General features: G+C 39.8%; 1 protein-coding gene and 1 pseudogene across 1 annotated transcript; both read right to left on the minus strand.

Annotated features, from left to right (window-relative positions):
- Nucleotides 1-553: 553 nt before the first annotated feature.
- LOC109196329 (kelch-like protein 10) lies at nucleotides 554-5,846 on the minus strand (annotated as a pseudogene).
- A 1,454-nt stretch (nucleotides 5,847-7,300) lies between these two features.
- LOC102077220 (kelch-like protein 10) lies at nucleotides 7,301-12,841 on the minus strand. The gene is made up of 5 exons (XM_019350304.1): nucleotides 12,610-12,841; nucleotides 10,714-11,197; nucleotides 9,529-10,143; nucleotides 8,469-8,618; nucleotides 7,301-7,761 (listed from the first exon to the last, which is right to left on the minus strand). Exons 1-5 carry the CDS (start codon nucleotides 12,759-12,761, stop codon nucleotides 7,399-7,401), a joined length of 1,764 nt encoding a protein of 587 aa, XP_019205849.1. The 5' UTR covers nucleotides 12,762-12,841; the 3' UTR covers nucleotides 7,301-7,398.
- Between the last annotated feature and the right edge of the window lie 11,670 nt (nucleotides 12,842-24,511).

Consider the following 24,511-nt stretch of genomic DNA (forward strand, 5'->3'; position numbering starts at 1 on the left):
AACACTGGATTTCCCTTAGTACATATAAAGGTCATACTTTTTATCATAAACAAATATATCATTCTATGCAATATAGTGAAAAATACCACAAAGCAGATGAAAGATATAGATATAGATAGAGTTATTTTTTGGTTTCACACAACAGAAAAAATGGTGTGAAGCGACACAGTATATTTGTGTGATATTTGGCTAAAGATTCATAGATTGTCACATATCGCTCCAAAAAGACCTGTGGATACATCCTTACTCAAACCTATATACTGTTACCAGACAGACGCGCAGCTGAAATAACAAGGGAGAGTGAAAGCTTCCCTTTATTCTTATTGTGTTTACCTAGCAAGAGTTGGAAAAGTCCCACATGCGGCTCATTGTGATCTGATCACCCTGTGTGCATGTCTGTTATGGCTACTCAGCAGCCATACATTACAGGGAATGAAGAAATCTTTTAAATTTCTTATTGTTGCAAAGGCGTAATCTTGATGAAACCCAATATCTACAGTACAGGGTCTCCTCACACACATACTGAAAGTTTTGAAATATCTACAAAAAAATGTCCAGTTCACCAGCTGTTTAATGCTCTAAAGATTTATTTCAGTCCTTCATGTTGGAGTCTCAGATGTTGACACATGGCAGTACTGCACTATAAAGATGTTACATGGACTCCGCTGACTCCATTTCTTCTTCTGGCACATTTGCAAGTGGCAGGATGTCACGAGGTAAGGTGTACTCAGTCAGGTTGGAAAGTCCGGACACCACACAGCAGCTCAAGGCGCTGCGGAAAATCTCCATGTCGCACGCCTCATACCACTCGTTGGTTAAAGCGTCGTAGTACTCGACGTTGAAAGTGGTGGTGAAGCCGTTGAAACCCCCGACAGCAAAGAGGCGATCGTCGATTACCTCAATGCCAAAGTTGCTGCGGGGGGTCAGCATAGAGGACACGAGGTTCCACGTATTGGAATGTGGGCTGTAAGCCTCAGCGGTGCGCAGACGGTTGTTTCCATCAAAGCCACCAACCTAAAAATTAATGCATGGGTCAAATGATTGAATGTAAGTGTAACCAGCTTCACAGCACCCCTGTAAGAACATGCACCTGCTAGACTTAGTCTGAATAGAAAATAAATACTAAACGGTAGCTAGCTAAATAAAGAAGTGTGTCTCAAAAAGTGAGACTACAATCTTTGCTTTTTACCAAAGGGTGCAGCTGCAAATCAACTAAATAAGTGGTTTTAAGGCAAATAGCAAGATAAATTTACAGCTAAAATGCCTCCTGTCCCCAGAGGATGAGTTCTAATCACTTGGCTTATTCCCTCATTTTTCTAAAGGTGTTGCAGGATAACTTTGAAATTGTCTCTAACATATGTCCCCTAGTGGAACGATGAGGATGACAATGTTGGTTTTGAATAAGTATTTCTGTTGTACTGAGTGAAATGTGAAATCATGAGTGAAATCATCAAAGACACAACATTTTGGGAATGGGGCACATGAAATGAAAAAGACTAATGAGGCAGAAACATCACTAATCAGTTAAATTAATACATAGAATGAGTAAGAATGCCTTCTCTGAACCTGTGGTCAGGATAGGAATCTGTTCATTGATAAATACAAAACAAAGTTAGCAAAATTCTGTGTCAGCCAAATCTGTGTTAAACCTTGCTGATCAAAGCACATTACAGATTTGATTTGTATGTTACGTGAGTGTCAGCACTACTTTGTGGTCTTACTGCAAAGACATGATCCGCATATGCAATGACACCTATCCCACTGCGGCGGCTGTTCATGGGGCTGATCATCGTCCACTGGTTGGTCTCTGGGTTGAAATATTCAGCTGTCTGCAGACACTCGTTGCCATTGAATCCACCACAAATGTAAATCTGAAGACAAAAAAAGGGACATGAAGTATTTTTACTTTTCTTAGGTTTCAGATGGAAACAATGTTACATGTAAGTGAAATGTTTCCACATCATTTGTGAAGTTAGACCGATACTCGGTACCCAAGTGTCCAACTGAAAAATACAGCAATTAACAGATGTGTGTGTGTGTGTTACAATTTCCTGTCATAAAAACATGTTTATGTACCCAAATTTGACCGGAGTACGTGGGACTTCTTTGAGAAGTCAGAAATGAATCAAACATAACATTCAATCAATAAGGCTAATTTTTCTCTTCAGCAATGCAAATAAATAACTGTAATTTGGGATCTTAATAAAATAAAATAATGATGTGTTTTACAATTTTTTAATATGTTTTATATTTTAGTTGACAAGTCAATTCTACTAAAGTACTGTACATAAATGCAAAGATGCACTTGTGATCAGTTAGAAACAAAATAGATATATATCAGTATATTTTTCAACTTTTTAAAATATACTTTTAAATTTGACAAAACATGAACATAGAAACCAGTTTGTGACCTATCTTGCACCTCGCTTCACTGTAAAAAATGTGTATTCCCTGACTGGTTGGCAAGTGGTTGCTGGAGGCTGATGGCTGTCACTAGTCTGAAATTGTAACCAAGAAGGTGTTGCACCACAAGCCTCCTTGTGTTTGCTTTGGTTGTTAGCAGACTGTTGAGCACACCAGAGGTTTGCATGGAGTACTCTGACTTGTCTGCAAACACTCACAAACTATTTGCTGTAGAAATCTGTAGTCTTTCATACAACCACTGCCTAACCAGCTGAGGAATACACATTTTTCCCTAGCAACTGGTTGTTACCAAAAGGTTGCTGACAGGTCTCTAGGCCTGTGTGCTCTCTTTCTCTGCTACTCTTTTACTTCACCCACCCGGCTGTAAAGTGTTGTGCAGCTGGCGTCGCTCCTCTGTTCGTGCATCGGTGCAATAAGACTCCACTGGTTGATTTCAGGTTGATAGCGCTCTGCACTGCTGAGTTGTACATGCCCGTCGTAGCCTCCCAGGGCATAGATGAACCCGTTCAACACAGTCACGCTCACATAGCAGCGGCGGGAGTGCATGGGTGCCACCTCATTCCAGGTGCGAGTGGTCAGGTCAAACCTACGGACGCTGTTGAAATGCTCCACCCTGTCGAAGCCACCAACGGAGTAGACGTACCCGTTGAGGAAGGCGACTCCATGATACGCACGAGGACGCTCGAAGTTGTCTGTTACGTTGACCCAGCAGTTAGCCCGGTAATCGTAGGCCTCAATGTCGTTAGTTGGATCACCACCACTCCACCCCCAATGGCCAGCAGGATGGAATGAGGCAGGCGGGGACGAGCAAGAGGGTGACAGAAGCCAGACATGAAGGGTCTGTTTCCTAGACCATGTATGTCTAAGATGGCATTAGTTATCATGGACTGGCACTCAGAATTGGTCCCCACCAGCTCACTGGACAGCACATTGTCCGTTAGGTAGTCTAAAGTCATCAGTCCCAGTCGGACCTACAGAGAGATGACAGACAGAATATGACTTAGAAAATAGAAAAAACACTGAATATCAACTACATCAGTTTTAGTAAACTCAAGCTTCTTTAGGATAATGCTCCTCATGTTGTTTAATTTTCTTACTGCTAGCAAGAGAGCGACCAAAGTCAGACACCATTAGCCTTTTTGTCAACAGGGACAAAAGTCTTTTGTACAGTTGTAATGAAGATCAATTTTAAATCTAAAGTCTTAAGTATAACTTTATACAAAAATAAATAAAATAAAATAAAGCTGGGGAACACAAACAGGGGAGAATGGTTGTACTTGTTAGGGACAGTTTTTAGTCATAGCCCTAGCAACTATACTTAATAAAAATAATTTATTCTATAATATGTGTGTAGCGATCTGATACAGTTTTAATGCTCTTGAAGAGAATTTCTTAAATGTGGTTTGGCTACAGCTGAAAAGAGCAACATCTCAAGATATTAAAGCATCCTTATACCCAGATGGATCGACTCAATCTATCACTTAAATGCTGAAGATTTCAGCCCAAACTAAATGTAGTAATGAAAGTTTATACACCTTGGACAACAGAGCGGTGAGGTGTTGTTCCCGTTCTGCAGGTACATGGCTAATCCACTTTATAAGCGCTTCATACACGGTGGTCTCCAACTGCACATTGAGGTCTTCTCTATCAAGGATATCAGCAACTTCCTCCACAGTTAGCTGCAGGAACTCCTCCTCAAGAACAACCTGCTCAAAGTTATTGATGATGTAGTGGTAGGCCTTGGCGCGTAGTTCGGGTAATAAGCATACTTTTGTGAACTGCCAAATGCCAACACAGTTCTCTGGGCACAGTTGCTCCCCGAGGAAGTCACAGCAGAGTTTCACAATGTCCATTGCATTGAGTTGATCAGCTGCCATGAGAAGTTCCACTGCATTTTCTCTGTTATGGAAACAGAGCCAGTGTATGCAAAGTCAATGATGAGTGCCATCATCTGAGGAGACAAGCCAGGTATGTTGAAGACCTGTTTGTCTGGGTCGCTGCAGTGGGTGAAAAGAGCCCTGAGGGTAGAGATGGAGACAGAGTACAAAATATTAAAAGGTGTGGAGGAAACAAGATCGTAAACTACATCATGCACAAGTAGGATAAATATATAAAACCAATTGACTGGAATGGATATGATCACCTAATTACATGTGTTACTATGTGATTATTGTGATCGTCTTGTAATGTCTAGTCCATATTGCCATTAGAGTATATAACTCCAAAACAGAGTTTGTACATGTTTAGTGTGCTTGATTGTTGGGTTTTCAATGCCTTTATTACATTGGCAGTATGCAAAACAAAATGCAGTCCCACACCATGACAGAGCCTCCACCATGTTTTAAAGTTAACTCTAGACACTCACTGTTGTACCTCTATGACAAATACTGAAATCAACTCCATAAGGCCAGTTTCTACTGATCTTCACTCTAGTTATATGTAATTTGGCATACCTCAGTCTGTTTCCTTTCCTTATGGAAGTTCCAGTGCATTTTGCTCAATTACACTCTCTGTTTCCCTTCCATAACCATTTCTGATGAGGTTTCATGAAAAGTAGATGGACTAAATGGTCTTGTGTCTGGAATTTGCTGGATTCTTTCGTTTTTCTTAAGGACATGACTTTCAGATACTGTTCATGTGCTGTTGATCATTACTTCTTTTATGCCTGCCACTCCTTGTTTTGTCTTCAAAATTGTTTCTTCGCTAAGTTGTGTGTTATGTGTAGAAACAATACTGGTTCATCCTTCAAGTTATAGTAGGTGTCCTTTTCATGCTTAAATGATTCATTTATCAGCGTTAAATAGCTTAACAAACAAATAAACAAATGAACAAAACTCATCTATAAACTTTTGCTCAGCGTATAACTTTCAACCTTTTAGTATCAGTAAGTCTGGTGTGTTTTACTGTGTGAATAACAGTTGAGAAGATATTAATGTAACTTAAAACACATAAATTAGACTTCGGCTCAACACAGTCTGAATTTAGTTCATACAATCACCAAGTGATTCACAGTGCTTTTTAAATGGCACATTTACTGAAGTGGAATCTGGAGCTCTGTGAAGGTAAAGATGAAATCTGCAAATGTTTGCATTGTGTTTTGGGTCTATCTGTCAGTTGACCGTGACAAAGTCTTTCTATCAGAAAAGCTCCATGATTCAACATGTTCCTTTTTGTTGGCACTGTTTCACAGACTAAGACCATGAATTACATTTTTCACAAGTATAAATCAGTCAACCTTCCTTCACATTATCAGGTAAGCAACTCACCTGAAGTACGGGGTGCAGTTACACAGGATGATCTTGTGGACCGGAAATTCAACATCCTCCACTTTGATGATTGCATCACAAAATTGTCCCTCCAAACGGAGTTCATTATACACTGAGCTCGACTTGTATGGCGGCTGGCTTTCTTCACTCATCTTGAGTTTGTGACTGTTTTTCTTAGTTTTTTTGTCTGAAGTTTGTCTTGAAGTGTCCAGATCACAAAGTCAAACCTAACTGTGGAATTTTGGGAATTGAGCCTATGACATCATGATGACCTGGCAACAGTTGCCCCATAGAATTGTTTTGAAATGTATATTTACATTGTTTTAATGAACCTTTCATTACATAAAAACTTTTGTTTTGATTTGATTTGGTTTTAATGTATTGCATATGAGCCTCACAGATATCACCTAGCATTTTGTATGTTTGCTTCACAGAGGTCAACCGGTAACATAACACTTCTGAAACAACTTAGATTAAATTGTAGTCCTATTTAAATATGGACTACAATATCATATTTAGTTCATATTCAAACTTAATACGCAGTTTTTTCTGATTTTTCTGACTAGTATAGATTTTATTGTTTTGTGTGTTGGCTCTGTTATTACTGAGTTTCCAGTTGTTGGGGACGTGCTGTACTGGACTCCGTTATCTTGAAATAACAGTTTACAACAAAAATGCAATAAAGTTTATCTCCCCAGCAAACAACAAACACACAAATAAACATTTTTAACCATCAGTTCTGCTTGCAATAAGAAAAATGTAAGAAATGTTTGCAGTAAATTCATAAATCAATCAATTCGGTATCAGAATAAAGATAACACCACCATGGATGGAGGATGTTCCTATGAACAGCTTTGCAGTTCACTGTGTACACGGTGGTTTGCCACCATAAGGTGTTGTTTTACTGGTGTTGCTTCAACCTTCATGTTGTGCAGGTAGGGGATCAGATGTCCCTCTTTAAGGGGGACTACACAGCATTTTTATGCTGTTCCCCCGTCTCCCACATCTTGATCCAATATCCCACATTTTACAGGCTCTGGAGGAGATCCACCTTTTTAAACACTGGATTTCCCTTAGTACATATAAAGGTCATACTTTTATCATAAACAAATATATCATTCTATGCAATATAGTGAAAAATACCACAAAGCAGATGAAAGATATAGATATAGATAGAGTTATTTTTTGGTTTCACACAACAGAAAAAATGGTGTGAAGCGACACAGTATATTTGTGTGATATTTGGCTAAAGATTCATAGGTTGTCACATATCGCTCCAAAAAGACCTGTGGATACATCCTTACTCAAACCTATATACTGTTACCAGACAGACGCGCAGCTGAAATAACAAGGGAGAGTGAAAGCTTCCCTTTATTCTTATTGTGTTTACCTAGCAAGAGTTGGAAAAGTCCCACATGCGGCTCATTGTGATGTGATCACCCTGTGTGCATGTCTGTTATGGCTACTCAGCAGCCATACATTACAGGGAATGAAAAAATCTTTTAAATTTCTTATTGTTGCAAAGGCGTAATCTTGATGAAACCCAATATCTACAGTACAGGGTCTCCTCACACACATACTGAAAGTTTTGAAATATCTACAAAAAAATGTCCAGTTCACCAGCTGTTTAATGCTCTAAAGATTTATTTCAGTCCTTCATGTTGGAGTCTCAGATGTTGACACATGGCAGTACTGCACTATAAAGATGTTACATGGACTCCGCTGACTCCATTTCTTCTTCTGGCACATTTGCAAGTGGCAGGATGTCACGAGGTAAGGTGTACTCAGTCAGGTTGGAAAGTCCGGACACCACACAGCAGCTCAAGGCGCTGCGGAAAATCTCCATGTCGCACGCCTCATACCACTCGTTGGTTAAAGCGTCGTAGTACTCGACGTTGAAAGTGGTGGTGAAGCCGTTGAAACCCCCGACGGCAAAGAGGCGATCGTCGATTACCTCAATGCCAAAGTTGCTGCGGGGGGTCAGCATAGAGGACACGAGGTTCCACGTATTGGAATGTGGGCTGTAAGCCTCAGCGGTGCGCAGACGGTTGTTTCCATCAAAGCCACCAACCTAAAAATTAATGCATGGGTCAAATGATTGAATGTAAGTGTAACCAGCTTCACAGCACCCCTGTAAGAACATGCACCTGCTAGACTTAGTCTGAATAGAAAATAAATACTAAACGGTAGCTAGCTAAATAAAGAAGTGTGTCTCAAAAAGTGAGACTACAATCTTTGCTTTTTACCAAAGGGTGCAGCTGCAAATCAACTAAATAAGTGGTTTTAAGGCAAATAGCAAGATAAATTTACAGCTAAAATGCCTCCTGTCCCCAGAGGATGAGTTCTAATCACTTGGCTTATTCCCTCATTTTTCTAAAGGTGTTGCAGGATAACTTTGAAATTGTCTCTAACATATGTCCCCTAGTGGAACGATGAGGATGACAATGTTGGTTTTGAATAAGTATTTCTGTTGTACTGAGTGAAATGTGAAATCATGAGTGAAATCATCAAAGACACAACATTTTGGGAATGGGGCACATGAAATGAAAAAGACTAATGAGGCAGAAACATCACTAATCAGTTAAATTAATACATAGAATGAGTAAGAATGCCTTCTCTGAACCTGTGGTCAGGATAGGAATCTGTTCATTGATAAATACAAAACAAAGTTAGCAAAATTCTGTGTCAGCCAAATCTGTGTTAAACCTTGCTGATCAAAGCACATTACAGATTTGATTTGTATGTTACGTGAGTGTCAGCACTACTTTGTGGTCTTACTGCAAAGACATGATCCGCATATGCAATGACACCTATCCCACTGCGGCGGCTGTTCATGGGGCTGATCATCGTCCACTGGTTGGTCTCTGGGTTGAAATATTCAGCTGTCTGCAGACACTCGTTGCCATTGAATCCACCACAAATGTAAATCTGAAGACAAAAAAAGGGACATGAAGTATTTTTACTTTTCTTAGGTTTCAGATGGAAACAATGTTACATGTAAGTGAAATGTTTCCACATCATTTGTGAAGTTAGACCGATACTCGGTACCCAAGTGTCCAACTGAAAAATACAGCAATTAACAAATGTGTGTGTGTGTTACAATTTCCTGTCATAAAAACATGTTTATGTACCCAAATTTTACCTGAGTACGTGGGACATCTTTGAGTCAGAAAGTCAGAAATGAATCAAACATAACATTCAATCAATAAGGCTAATTTTTCTCTTCAGGAATGCAAATAAATAACTGTAATTTGGGATCTTAATAAAAAAAAATGATGTGTTTTACAATTTTTTAAATATCTGTTATATTTGAGTTGACAGGTCAATTCTACTAAAGTACTGTACATAAATGCAAAGATGCACTTGTGATCAGTTAGAAACAAAATAGATATATATCAGTATATTTTTCAACTTTTTAAAATATACTTTTTAAATTTGAAAACATGAACATAGAAACCAGTTTGTGACCTATCTTGCACCTCGCTTCACTGTAAAAAATGTGTATTCCCTGACTGGTTGGCAAGTGGTTGCTGGAGGCTGATGGCTGTCACTAGTCTGAAATTGTAACCAAGAAGGTGTTGCACCACAAGCCTCCTTGTGTTTGCTTTGGTTGTTAGCAGACTGTTGAGCACACCAGAGGTTTGCATGGAGTACTCTGACTTGTCTGCAAACACTCACAAACTATTTGCTGTAGAAATCTGTAGTCTTTCATACAACCACTGCCTAACCAGCTGAGGAATACACATTTTTCCCTAGCAACTGGTTGTTACCAAAAGGTTGCTGACAGGTCTCTAGGCCTGTGTGCTCTCTTTCTCTGCTACTCTTTTACTTCACCCACCCGGCTGTAAAGTGTTGTGCAGCTGGCGTCGCTCCTCTGTTCGTGCATCGGTGCAATAAGACTCCACTGGTTGATTTCAGGTTGATAGCGCTCTGCACTGCTGAGTCGTACATGCCCGTCGTAGCCTCCCAGGGCATAGATGAACCCGTTCAACACAGTCACGCTCACATAGCAGCGGCGGGAGTGCATGGGTGCCACCTCATTCCAGGTGCGAGTGGTCAGGTCAAACCTACGGACGCTGTTGAAATGCTCCACCCTGTCGAAGCCACCAACGGAGTAGACGTACCCGTTGAGGAAGGCGGCTCCATGATAAGCACGACGACACTCGAGGTTGTTCGTTACGTTGACCCAGCGGTTAGCCCGGTAATCGTAGGCCTCTATGCCGTTAGTTGGATCACCACCACTCCACCCCCCAATGGCCAGCAGGATGGAATGAGGCAGGCGGGGACGAGCAAGAGGGTGACAGAAGCCAGACATGAAGGGTCTGTTTCCTAGATCATGTATGTCTAAGATGGCATTAGTTATCATGGACTGGCACTCAGAATTGGTCCCCACCAGCTCACTGGACAGCACATTGTCCGTTAGGTAGTCTAAAGTCATCAGTCCCAGTCGGACCTACAGAGAGATGACAGACAGAATATGACTTAAAAATAGAAAATAGAAAAAACACTGAATATCAACTACATCAGTTTTAGTAAACTCAAGCTTCTTTAGGATAATGCTCCTAATGTTGTTTAATTTTCTTACTGCTAGCAAGAGAGCGACCAAAGTCAGACACCATTAGCCTTTTTGTCAACAGGGACAAAAGTCTTTTGTACAGTTGTAATGAAGATCAATTTTAAATCTAAAGTCTTAAGTATAACTTTATACAAAAATAAATAAAATAAAATAAAGCTGGGGAACACAAACAGGGGAGAATGGTTGTACTTGTTAGGGACAGTTTTTAGTCATAGCCCTAGCAACTATACTTAATAAAAATAATTTATTCTATAATATGTGTGTAGCGATCTGATACAGTTTTAATGCTCTTGAAGAGAATTTCTTAAATGTGGTTTGGCTACAGCTGAAAAGAGCAACATCTCAAGAGATTAAAGCATCCTTATACCCAGATGGATCGACTCAATCTATCACTTAAATGCTGAAGATTTCAGTCCAAACTAAATGTAGTAATGAAAGTTTATACACCTTGGACAACAGAGCGGTGAGGTGTTGTTCCCGTTCTGCAGGTACATGGCTAATCCACTTTATAAGCGCTTCATACACGGTGGTCTCCAACTGCACATTGAGGTCCTCTCTATCAAGGATATCAGCAACTTCTTCCACAGTTAGCTGCAGGAACTCCTCCTCAAGAACAACCTGCTCAAAGTTATTGATGATGTAGTGGTAGGCCTTGGCGCGTAGTTCGGGTAATAAGCATACTTTTGTGAACTGCCAAATGCCAACACAGTTCTCTGGGCACAGTTGCTCCCCGAGGAAGTCACAGCAGAGTTTCACAATGTCCATTGCATTGAGTTGATCAGCTGCCATGAGAAGTTCCACTGCATTTTCCTCTGTTATGGAAACAGAGCCAGTGTATGCAAAGTCAATGATGAGTGCCATCATCTCAGGAGACAAGCCAGGTATGTTGAAGACCTGTTTGTCTGGGTTGCTCCAGCGGGTGAAAAGAGCCCTGAGGGTAGAGATGGAGACAGAGTACAAAATATTAAAAGGTGTGGAGGCAACAAGATTGTAAACTACATCATGCACAAGTAGGATAAATATATAAAACCAATTGACTGGAATGGACATGATCACCTAATTACATGTTGTGGTGGCCGTGGTCTGCAGTGCAGTGCAGGGAGGGCAGACGCACCTGCACGGCATCCTTAATCACACCCACCGAGTGTGTTGTGGTGTGATGTGATTTAAATAGAATTACTAAAAACTATGATCCCTGGACCCGTCATGTCTCATTCAAACCACACATGTGTTACTATGTGATTACTGTGATCGTCTTGTAATGTCTAGTCCATATTGCCATTAGAGTATATAACTCCAAAACAGAGTTTGTACATGTTTAGTGTGCTTGATTGTTGGGTTTTCAATGCCTTTATTACATTGGCAGCATGCAAAACAAAATGCAGTCCCACACCATGACAGAGCCTCCACCGTGTTTTAAAGTTAACTCTAGACACTCACTGTTGTACCTCTATGACAAATATTAAAATCAACTCCATAAGGCCAGTTTCTACTGATCTTCACTCTAGTTATATGTAATTTGGCATACCTCAGTCTGTTTCCTTTCCTTATGGAAGTTCCAGTGCATTTTGCTCAATTACACTCTCTGTTTCCCTTCCATAACCATTTCTGATGAGGTTTCATGAAAAGTAGATGGACTAAATGGTCTTGTGTCTGGAATTTGCTGGATTCTTTCGTTTTTCTTAAGGACATGACTTTCAGATACTGTTCATCTGCTGTAGATCATTACTTCTTTTATGCCTGCCACTCCTTGTTTTGTCTTTAAAATTGTTTCTTCGCTAAGTTGTGTGTTATGTGTAGAAACAATACTGGTTCATCCTTCAAGTTATAGTAGGTGTCCTTTTCATGCTTAAATGATTCATTTATCAGCGTTAAATAGCTTAACAAACAAATAAACAAATGAACAAAAACTCATCTATAAACTTTTGCTCAGCGTATAACTTTCAACCTTTTTAGTATCAGTAAGTCTGGTGTGTTTTACTGTGTGAATAACAGTTGAGAAGATATTAATGTAACTTAAAACACGTAAATTAGACTTCGGCTCAACACAGTCTGGATTTAGTTCATACAATCACCAAGTGATTCACAGTGCTTTTTAAATGGCACATTTACTGAAGTGGAATCTGGAGCTCTGTGAAGGTAAAGATGAAATCTGCAAATGTTTGCATTGTGTTTTGGGTCTATCTGTCAGTTGACCGTGACAAAGTCTTTCTATCAGAAAAGCTCCATGATTCAACATGTTCCTTTTTGTTGGCACTGTTTCACAGACTAAGACCATGAATTACATTTTTCACAGGTATAAATCAGTCAACCTTCCTTCACATTATCAGGTAAGCAACTCACCTGAAGTACGGGGTGCAGTTACACAGGATGATCTTGTGGACCGGAAATTCAACATCCTCCACTTTGATGATTGCATCACAAAATTGTCCCTCCAAACGGAGTTCATTATACACTGAGCTCGACTTGTATGGCGGCTGGCTTTCTCCACTCATCTTGAGTTTTGTGACTGTTTTTCTTAGTTTTTTTGTCTGAAGTTTGTCTTGAAGTGTTCAGATCACAAAGTCAAACCTAACTGTGGAATTTTGGGAATTGAGCCTATGACATCATCATGACTTGGCAACAGTTGCCCCATAGAATTGTTTTGAAATGTATATTTACATTGTTTTAATGAACCTTTCATTGCATAAAAACTTTTGTTTTGATTTGATTTGGATTTAATGTATTGCATATGAGCCTCACAGATATCACCTAGCATTTTGTATGTTTGCTTCACAGAGGTCAACCTGTAACATAAGCACTTCAAATCACTCTTTCGAATGGACTACAATATCATATTTAGCTCATATTCAACCTTAATAGGCAGTTTTTTCTGATTTTTCTGAGTAGTATGCATTTTATTGTTTCGTGTGTTGGCTCAGTTATTATTGAGGTTCCAGTTGTTGGGGGCGTGCTGTACTGGACTCTGTTATGTTGCAATACCAGTTTACAACAAAGATGCAATCCAGTTTATCCCCAGCTAACTACAAACACACAAATAAACATTTGTAACCACCAGTTTTTACTAACATTTTAATACAAAACACTGTAACATGCACAGAGTCAAACTATTGTGTATTAGTGATGGTCCTGCTTTCATGCATGCTAGGTCACTGGCACAATTCTTTGTGGACACTTCATTATACCCCCTGTACTTTCCTTACTACACAAGCCAAAATATTTGTTATTAAACATATGAGTCTAAAAATACATGACAGTGCCAAACACTGATATTATGATTCATGGCTAAGCTGTTTTCTGTATTAGACTTTTATCTAGTTGGAAAAATGGGGTCCTGCACTTTACTGATGTACAATAGTAGTAAGAAACAAACAAACAAACCAAACACAGGTTTGTGTTCTAAACAGATTTTACAGACCAACTCTAAAATATATACACTGCATGTATAGTACAAGACTGTTATAATGACGGTGCTTGACAGTGTTACCTCAGACAGGTGCAAGCAGTCACCTATCTGAGCACAGACTGCACGGATGTCCAGATCTGTTGTTGAGCAATTGCTTTCCATTCCCAGATAAATGCAGCATCCAGCTGCAATGGGTTCTGGTTGCCTCTAATGAACATGCCAGCCCAAAATTACCCAGGCATATTCAGTGGGAGAGATATCAGCACTAAATGCTGGCCAAGGAAGTGTCTGGATATGCTGGTGATCTCTGGCAATGTGGAGGCGACGGTCAAACTGCCACAGGCCGGGTTGTTGTACAGGTTAGAGCACTTCATCTCGATACCTCTGTCAAGTCACTTCCACCAAGAACAGTCAGATGGTCATGCAAGGAATCAGAAAAAGCACCTCATGCATGCTCAGCCTGACATCAGGATGCTTCAGTCAGTTGCAGCAGGGTGGCAGTGATGGCAGTATGAGGCATGCACCTGCTTCTAATGTTGAGACTCGTGCCTTGAGAATGCAGCACCCGTCTGTGCATCCTGACCGGTTGCCAGTCTGTCACAGGGAGACAGAAAGACATTCGCACTCACACCTATGACTAATTAAGAATTCCCAGTTTAGCCTCATATGTGTATTTGTTTGCTAATCACTGCACCACTGTGCCACATGTGTGCAGGATGGCAGTGGCTTACGAGGTACATCTGGTGGTCAACGAATTAGCAGGTCAGTGGCTTGATCACTGGCTTCTGCAGTCTGAGGAGTCTGAATATGAGTGTGCACGAACTAGAATGCATTAACTTGAACCTATTCTGAGCTGTACAAGTGAGTTTATTTGGGCTTGGCAAAGAAACCCCGATCCCACCACTGACTAAAATCAATCAACTTGAACCAAAGACTGCTCGCAGAATATGTTTGGGTTCTCTACAAGATTAAAATGATGTACTAAGAAATGTATTTAAAAGAAAGACTGGAAATTTATTGCATTTGCAACATAAGCCTTGTTTTGTTTTTGTTTGTTTTTCTGACTGGTATAGCACTAAAGCGGAACTTGTTATAATTTACATAGTTAAGCAGAAAATTAGCCCATTGTAGCTCCGTCAAGCTTTCACTGTATGACAGAAAACAATGGGAACGGGTCTCTCTTCCCTTAAACCTATCAGCTGTGATTGAACACCTGAGTAGGTAATAAAGCATCTTATTGCAAACACATTCAACACAAACCACATTTTGCTTTTGGTTTTATTTCTCACACACAAACTCATTTAAAAAACATCCATTAATTTATTTTTTTTTTTTTTAAAGCTCACACACAGAATGTCTAATACATTCTCCCAACCTCACATGTACACGCATCATTACAGGGAGGCATTCAGATATCCAGCTGCACACTTGCTCAAGCTTTATCACCCCCAAAATCTGTGCCCACTCCATGTTATTATACTACTGCCTTCCTCAAAGGCAAACACAGCAGGTAGCCTGAGATCTAATTAGCTAGTTAGTCTTTGGTTGACTGAGTAAAGACCCCATCCGAAATAAATCTGAGATCTCAGTTCGTGACATTTTGCTGTGATAAAGAGGAAACGTTCGCGGCTGTGAACAGTAGGAGAGGGCATTGTCCTGATGAATTTCTGCCAAACAAAGCTGTGTCTGATACGACAGTGTCTGAGGAGGTATTCATAAAGAAAAACAAACAGACAGCATAGAAGAATGACTGTAATCAAACAGATTTCATCAAAACTACTTGAACTTATTTACTGGGGTCACTGTGCTTGTTTTCAAATCACTGGCCCACTAATCTGTCTCGAAGGCAAAACAACTCAGAGTGAGATGTCAAAACATTCAGACACACAGCGTGAGACGAATATTTAAAGGGGGAATACTTTTTTTTTTACAGGCCCAAAAGCAAAAAATGTGGCTATAAATAACTGCATGCGGCTGATATGGTGCCTCATCAATACGCATGACTGAAAGATTTCTGATGAATTTCCTCACTGCACCATTTGCACGCAAAAGGGTAGAGAACAGTGACCAAACACATAACGTACAAACATGACGGATCTGTGCTTTCATAATGTTTACACCAGGTTTTGACCAACCCTCTTAGAAAGTGAAACAAAATGCCCAGTGTTATCTTTGTTCATTATATTGTTCCTAACAGGCCATTTCAGGTCCCAAAAAAGCAAGCACTCAAAGGGGATGGTGGGTAGGAAAAACTCCCTTTTAAAAGGGAGAAACTTCAGGCACAACCAGGCTCAGGGAGGGATGGCAATCTGCCGCAATCTGTTGGGGAAGTCCCGAACAGCCTAAGCCTATGTCAGCATAACAAAAGGAGGATTCAGGCTCACCTGATTCAGCCCTAACTGCTTTTAACCCTAATCTAAAAATTAGAGAGGGTGTCTGTCTCCTGAATCCAAACCAGGAGCTGGTTCCACAGAAACATATGAGATGCTAAAACACTGCTGCCCTTCAACCACCTTTTGTCAATAGAAATACAGTTACTCAAATAACAGAACAAAGAGAACAAAAGAGACAGAAGCCCTAGCTAAAACAAAGAAGAGGAAGACGAACACCAATCAGCTGCATAATGGGATTTCGGATTCAGGTTTTTCATCTAAACTAGTCCTGAAAAACCAAACCAATAGTAATCAAAACTCAGAAAAGTACTAACAATGAACAAAGCTATAGCAGCAATGAAGAAATAAAGCAGCTGCTGATGGAGATCAGGTTGGAGGAGAAAAGGACCAAGATGCCAGTTGCAGTCTGCCATGTGTAGCTGAGATATAATATACTGAGTGTGAACATTCTCAAAACTGTATTGTATATAGTTTATTTTTTTATTGTGTAAATGTAATTTTTGTAAAACTGAGGTTCCACATGTCACTGTTGAAGTGGGGCGTTAATCAGTGTGACACCACTTGTAAACATGCTGCATGTGTGGGGGTTCCCAGCCAGAGCTGCATGGACTCCACACTGGTAAGGCAGACTTTCTGTAGCTCCTCTCCCTGTATTACATTATACGCTTAAATTTGGTGTATTTTTCCTTAATAAGTATTAGTTCTTTTGGCTAAAAGCTCCCAAAGTGTTTTTGATTACTTTGAACGAGGAAAATAGTAATTGGAACTGCCTTTTATCCGTTACACCATCCGTTTATGTGTTCCTTACTTGTGCTAAACAGGGATGAGCAGAGGTGTGCTGTTGCTGTGTGACACTGATTTTGCTGCTCCACTTTGTGTTTTAGGTATGTGTAAATGTATATTTTTTGTTTTCTGTGTATAATGAGTTCATGATCTGAGGCTGCACACTGAATAGTATTTTCAGCCATGTTGGTAAAAGTTAAAGTTGTTTGAATATATATTGTGTGATTGATCCATCTTAGTGGGAATTTGAATATTATAAGTTATTATAAGTGGCTTGTTTTTGACTGCACCTTGCTTCATATTTGTCTCTGTTTTACCCCACTATAACGTTTGATTTAAATGTGGCTGTTGAGAAAAACCACACCGTTTTGATAGATTGTATTTTCTTTTATATATTGTAAGCAGAGCTGCATGGACTCCACACTGGGATGAGCAGAGGTGTGCTGTTGCTGTGTGACACTGATTTTGCTGCTCCACTTTGTGTTTTAGAGCTGCATGGACTCCACACTGAAATAAATCCAGTTTCCAGCCAGTCTGTGTCTGTCGTCACAACGCAGTCAACCGTTTGAAATCTGCTACACATGCTTCAGCTTCTCTGGGTTTAAAGTTTTGCAGAAAACCTTCAGCAAATAATCAGCTTTGAGAATAAACCAGAGGAGAGAGGATGATAAGGATGATAACAAAAAGCAAAAAAAGACAATGAGCACCCCCAATCACCATCATCATCATCATCACTTGTAGAAATGAGACTCCAAAGTCACATCGGTGCTTATGTAAATTTAGGTTTTTATTTACTCTAAAAAAGGTGTGGTGTAGATGCGTTCACAAATATATTAAGAAAAATGACACAGCACACACTGAAAGTGTCATTTTAACAGTATTTTGTGGTGTAGGACAGCAGCCTGTGTTACATCAGCATTATTTGTTGTTTTGTCGTTTCTTTGAATCATCGTAGTAGAAAAATGAGGAAGAGGTTATTTCTACATACAAGGCATCGTCTACCTGAATCTAAACTCTTTCATTGTGCTACTATCTTTGAAAGAAAAGGTTTTAGGTTATAATTCATAAGAGGAAGTGCTTTTATATAAGAATAGATAAACTAGCTTGTGGCTATAGTAGGCTACAGTAGTTCATAGTAGAATCTAAGTGATCGGCGATGCACTCTGGTGCTGAAATATTGACCAAATGTCTCCTCTTCATTCTCAACAAAAGTCTGAATCACATCGAGAACTGCCACATTAAATTCACAACAGCCAGAGATGATGAAAAGGAAAACAACCTGATATCAGGAAGAGCCTTTGAGTCTTCAAATGGAGTTTTGTGTTTTCATGTAAAGCCCTCGAGCAAAACTGATCTTCTGATTGGATAAAAAAAAAAAGACATACTGAGAAGAGAGCACAATAATTGTGACCAACTTATAGGAAGAAACTCTGGCTGTGTTCAAGGACTAGTGAGGATCAAAGAGAAGCCGGTTCAGCAGCACAGCTGTTGTTTCACATCCTAAACAATTCCAATATGATACCAAGGCAGAAGAGTGGCCACAGTTTTAACTGTTCAGGGTTTGCGTTTCGTCCATGTTTCAGCACCAGAGGTCTACAGCAGTACCTTCTACTCTCTACGATATTTTAGAATAATAATACGAGGCAGGCAGTGCATAAACCATGTACAAAAAGACCCATCCCGACCCGACCCAGAGCCCTCTATCTAAAGGAGTAGAACCACCTGTGTGAACCCCTGGAAGCCTCTAATATTAATTTAGCGCTCAGCACACATAAAACTGAATAATAATAATAACACACACACACACATAAACACTAATATCAACATACAGTCAGCAAATAAACAGTCAATAAATTCCTTCTGTCTACCTTTTAGGGTTATGTATAATAACATAGATTTATATTTATCTCAGGCTGGATTTCTATATCGTGATACAGTAATATATTCTCATGATAGTATTATATTGGTAGTGTTTTTATGACTACCACATCTAACCCTGAAGAAAAAAAAATCCTACAAGAATACAAAAAAAAAGAAAAAGCGATTATGGCACAGCATATTTTCTAAATGCTGCAAACTCAGATATAAAGCAACTGGTTTTTTGCTATCAGTGGAAAAAGGAAAGATTGTACATTTATCAGTCAAGCGGATGTAACACTGTACACAGTGTTAAGCCAGAGCTATTCATGGCATGGACTTCCAGATTGACTTCAATACGAACACAGAGTCCTGTGTAAAACAAGAAAAAAAATCACTATACTGGTCATTTACCTATTAGTTATTTTTTTTATCTGCCAATTTCGTGCCATATTTTCTGGTCTGATTTTGTGCCGCGTGAGCACTGATGTGTGTCCTGTCTATTTGAAGTCTTATTCTAATGTCTGACATGATAATTGGCAGTTTCTGTGGAAAGCTATTTGGTTGTGAAAGCTGCAGAAATATTCCGTTTTTAATGAAACACGGAGCTGGACAATGTTAGTCTGTCAAGAGGCTTATCCGTTGCCTCCTGTCCCTCGTGAAACCACTCGAAGCTCTTTCTTTCAAAGGCGAAAAAAAGAGAAAGTTTTTTGTCCTCTTAGCAAATCATTTGAAAGATCATATCTATAGACGTAATCTGCTGTTTTGTGCCTGAGCTATCTGCCTTCAAACGCAACATCGGTCAAAAAAGAATTGTTGCCATAAATTTTAGTTATTGCAATAAAATGGAAATAGAGCCATATTCATCATTTGTGTCTCTCTCCTTTTCGCTCTCTTAAGAATGTTTTCCCGCGTGAGTTTAAGCAAGCGTATCCACGATTAACTGGAATTTTGACTAAACAATCCTCCGAGGTTCTCTCAGTCATTACGCTTAAATGTGACAGAGTGTTAATGCTCAGAGATTTTAACATTCATGAGGAAAAAACAAAAGAAACTGGAGCCACAGAGTGTGAGAGGAACAGAGATATGACACTAATGAAGATGTATGCTGCCAATACAGATCACTGGGTGTGTGTGAGTGTGTGTGTGTGTGTGTGTACTCCGGGAGAACGGACTTCATTGGGCTCTAAAGTGCCTATGAAATAGCTTGATAAATGCGAGTGGGAAAAAAATTACATTTGTCAGTCACAATTTATTCAGTTGGTAAAGCCTCCATTGCTCTATCACCCGTGTCATGTCTGTGCATCTATGTGTCATTACAACATCCTGCTGATTCATAAATTATCGCCGGATTACTGTTTTCCTTATCACCTTGCTGGGCTACTGTTGCTTCGAAATGCGGTTAAAAGAGACATACCAGTTATTGCTATCTATACACAGTTTCCACACAGTTTTTTTCCTCACTTTTTTTGTCCAAACCTTGCTGCCTGTCACTAAAATCTGGGAACAAGAAAGCTCTTGCGACTCTTGACCTTTGTGTGAAGAACAGCCTGCGGGCAGCCTTGACTCTTTGTGTCTCTGCAGCAAAGTCAAAATGAAACAGAATTATTGTCAAACACGCAGACCCACATTTGAAAGAAAATAAAGTCACTTAAAGTCAGGCGTTAATAAAAGTTTAAGGCACGACAAGTCTAAATTCGGTGACACTTCGATTCATATTTTTGAAAAAGGGAGACTTCCTGTAAGTTGAGCCTTAAGCAGAGTTGGCTTGTCCAGAAAATCGGGAAGTGCTGAAAACCAAGTTTACAGTGAAGTGACCTCAATCAGAAATGATGTGACATTGCATAGCCAGAAAATGTGCAGACAGGAGGAGGTTCGGATGGATTGATGGGTCACAAAACATCCGACTTAGTTGAGACAGGACACCATTGATGGTTTCTTCCAGGAATGGCTTCTGCAGCTTTTTCATGACTGATACACTGCAAACCCTGAAGCCAAGTGAGAAAAAGCTTAATCTAGAAAATAAATGTCATTTTAAAACCATTTTCTCTGCTTTATGAACATCATAACACAGCAGAGTTTTTTTCTTGCATTTCTTCTTGCATATTTTCTGTCTTTGCTTCTTTCTCTCTTTTTTTGCCTTTTTAATTAAAATGACAGTGTATTTATTAGAGTAGTGCGCATAAAAGAGAAATGATCAGCGGCACAAATATCCGTTTTCCAATAATCTGTTTTTTCTCTGCTCAGAGCAATTTTACATGGGTTTAAAAGACAGAGTGGTGCACTATGCAGCAGTGTAAAGAGGAAAAGTAGGTCTGTAGTGCTGCAATGTTTCTTAAAAAAGAGAAAAGCTGATGGGGCAGAACAGGCAGTATACTTCAATCCATATTCATATTTCCATTTGTTTTTACAGAGACCTCTCTACAACTGCTGATGCACTTTGAAGGATCAGTCATTTTCTCATTTTTAAAAGGGAGCACCCACCAGTCTCTTTTGCATAAATATGTAGTTAAAGGGTTTTCCCGTGGCTGCGTGAGTCTGTGAGTGAGGTATATGTTTCTACTGTGCATCACATGCATGCTCCATATCTGAAACTACATGTTGCACCTCTCTGCAGCCCTTACTCGCCTTGCAGTGGCACTCCAAGAGTCTTTCTCTGTTTCTCTTAATTGCCACTTGTCCACACGGGATGAGGTATGGATAAAGGCATGACTGAGGCTGGCTTTGGAGAGGTCGCTTCTTGCCTTTGTGCTCTTTGGGCAGTCATTTTTAGCAGAGATTATTCACATGCATTACCAGTAAAAAACAACCCAGACATGCAACAGTTTATTTCTCCTCCGGAAAGTCTAAAATGTAACCCTGGTTCTATGAATGAAGATCAATACATCTGGACTGTGTGTGTGAGCTGTTTGGAAAATAGCACAGGAAATTTTCTGCTCTATGCAATCAGAGCCAATAAATACACTGCACCCAGTGACTGATTGTTACACAAGTGGGCAGCAGTGGAAGACCCAGTGGATGCACAGCTGTATTTATCGTCTCTGATTGTGTAGGGCAGCAAATTTGCTATACAGTTTCCCACTGTTTAACAGGCTCTTACTGCATGTGAGAGTAGAATGGGTGGTTAATTTCTTGTATTGTCTTTGAATATCTCATCGTTGAAAGGGCCGACCCATGCAGTGACCTGTGGACCTTAGAACCATGATTATCCCGATAACTGTCTGTTTGTGAGCATGCGCTTAATTGCAAGAGGAGACGGCTGTGCTGGAGTAATGCTGTGGTTATGCCTGATATATCGGTCATTGCTCACATTAACTGTAGCATCAACACAGCACTGCAGTCCAAAACAGTAGGTGCTGGAGGAAATGGACTTTTACTCGGGAAAGGTTTTTCTTTACCAACTGTTTCACTCTGTCACTCTCTGTGCCATCTCAGAATTTCACATAAACTGCCTGTAAACCCTGTGAATTGATCCAAATATCGATAATATATACAGTGGGTAAAATAACACATCACTAATTTTCTAAGTAATTATATTTCTAAAGGTGCATTTGACATTAAATTCTTACCAGATGTTGGTAACAACCCATCAAATCACCAAGTACAAAGAAATCAACCATACAAGCCCATAAATTAAATTATGTGTAATAATGAGGAATGACACAGCCCTACACCACGATGTTCCCACTTCCAAATTTTACTGTTGATATGGTGTTTTTGGAGTGACGTGCAGTGCCTTTTGACCTCCAAATGAAGTGTGTATTGTGGCATCCAAAGAGTTGTTTTGGTTTCATCTGACCAGACTGTATTCTCCCAGTATTTCACAGGCTGTCTAAATGTTGTTTAGTAAACTGAACATGAGCATGGTTTTTCATGAGCAATGGAGTCTTGGTGAGTGTGCATACAGGCCATGGCGGCTGAGTGCATTACTAATTGTTTTCTTTGAAACAATTGTAGCCCCCTGCCACTGAACTGGCCCTGCTTCACATTCCTACAAAATCCAGCCTCACAGATATTTAGTCTTAGTCTACTTTACACAGTCTAAAGCAGATTATTTTCACAATAAAGGTTCCAAATATGTGGGATGCTCATGTTTGTTGTTATTCAATCATAAAACTCACCTATAGCCATCAGTACTGGAAATAATACCTCCCTCTTCCCGCTGCAGTGGATCCTGTCCCTATGAAGTTTCCTCAATGCCCTTCTCTGCCATCGAATAATTAAATTAATTAAATTAGTTTAATTAAATCAGTTGAAGTTTGAGTTCCTCGTGTACAGAGTCTGCTTTTGGGTCCATCCTTCCACTGGCCTCTCGCTCACTGACACATTTACATGTTATAAACCTTCTTATAATTTTTCTGGTGACTTGCTGTTTAGTTTATGTTTTTTTCACAGTTCTTTGAGTCTCTGAATATAATTGTTTGGTTTAAAATTGCCCTCTCTTGCAGTAAGAATCACATGTTGCAAAGCTCAATTTTTGGAAAAACCTTACTTTTTACGGTTTATGTATACATTTGTGTTCATGAGGTTTCATGTAAAGGAATTAGGTGTTTACAGAAGGACCACAGTAGTTATGTGACTTAAAGAAATAAAACTTTAAACACCCAAGCAAAATCAGGAGCTCTAACCCTTCGTGTTATTAAGCCAATTATTCAGATCACCAGTGAGTTAGCTGATTTACAATATCTTTCTTTTACCCCTTCTTTAAGAGTTTGTGTGAAGAAACATGTTCAGGTTCGCAGAGATGCAGCTTAAACACAGAAAGCCTTTAAATTTTCCTGAAAAATCCTGATGAGTCATCATAAATCAAAACGCTGCTCTAGCCTCCATAATGTAACAGCTGCGGCTGCAGTAACCTCAGAGCTTTTTCCTCAGAGCAGATCAATATCACTGTAATGAATTGTACTCAAACACACACACAGGTATTTTTCATTATTTCTGCTCTGTGTTGCTCTTTGAAGTGTAACAGAGTCTAGTTGAGGGCTAATTTAGCCACACTGATGGGAAGAAAAACCCGACAAAGAACATTTTAGAGGGAGATCGCTACTGATTTGAGCCTGAGCTTCAGCAAGGTTAAAAGGAACGAGTTGGAGAGGCAGAGGTGTGTTTCTGTGTGTGTGTGTGTGTGTGTGTGTGTGTGTGTGTGTGTGTGTGTGTGTGTGTGTGTGTGTGTGTGCATGGGAATGTGTGTGGGTGTGATGCGCAGAATCAGCAGCGTATGTGCAGGTGTGTTCTCACAGGTGTGTGTGTGTGTGTGTGTGTGTGTCAGAAGAGGCTCGAGGGGATGTAGCAGCAGTTTCCTGCTTCTCTCGGTCGCTCCCTGAGAAATCAATTCCAGATGCTGCAGAGCTTCTCTCTCCTCCTCTCTTCCATCCTCTTACAGTTTATTTCTCCCTCCCATCTTCTTTATCTCTCTTCATCTTTCTTCTTCATTTGAAAGAAGCAGCAATAAGAGTAAAACAATATACTACTTCATATAGAACATTTTATCCAATTCCTCAGGTGGTGTTTAGCCATTGATCTGGAAAGCAACAACACATCAGGAAGCCGGTTTATTGTGATCATGTGTATTGAACAAGGCGCCAGTCACATCCAGGCCTCAGGAAAACTACATTTAGGCCCAGTGTTTCCAATCCATAAGGAAGACACACAAAAGAAGGCTTGGAAATGTCTTCCAAGGCTTCTTGCTAACAGTGCGCTGGCTTCCAACAAGCTTCATAAGAGCATAAAAGTTCTCCAGACTTTCTGAAGGTCTTTAACTGTTTAAAGGCTGAAACATAAATAATTGCCAGAATTTTTTTCTTTT

The sequence above is a fragment of the Oreochromis niloticus genome, linkage group LG22, assembly GCF_001858045.2.
Source record: "Oreochromis niloticus isolate F11D_XX linkage group LG22, O_niloticus_UMD_NMBU, whole genome shotgun sequence".
Classification (NCBI taxonomy): domain Eukaryota; kingdom Metazoa; phylum Chordata; class Actinopteri; order Cichliformes; family Cichlidae; genus Oreochromis; species Oreochromis niloticus.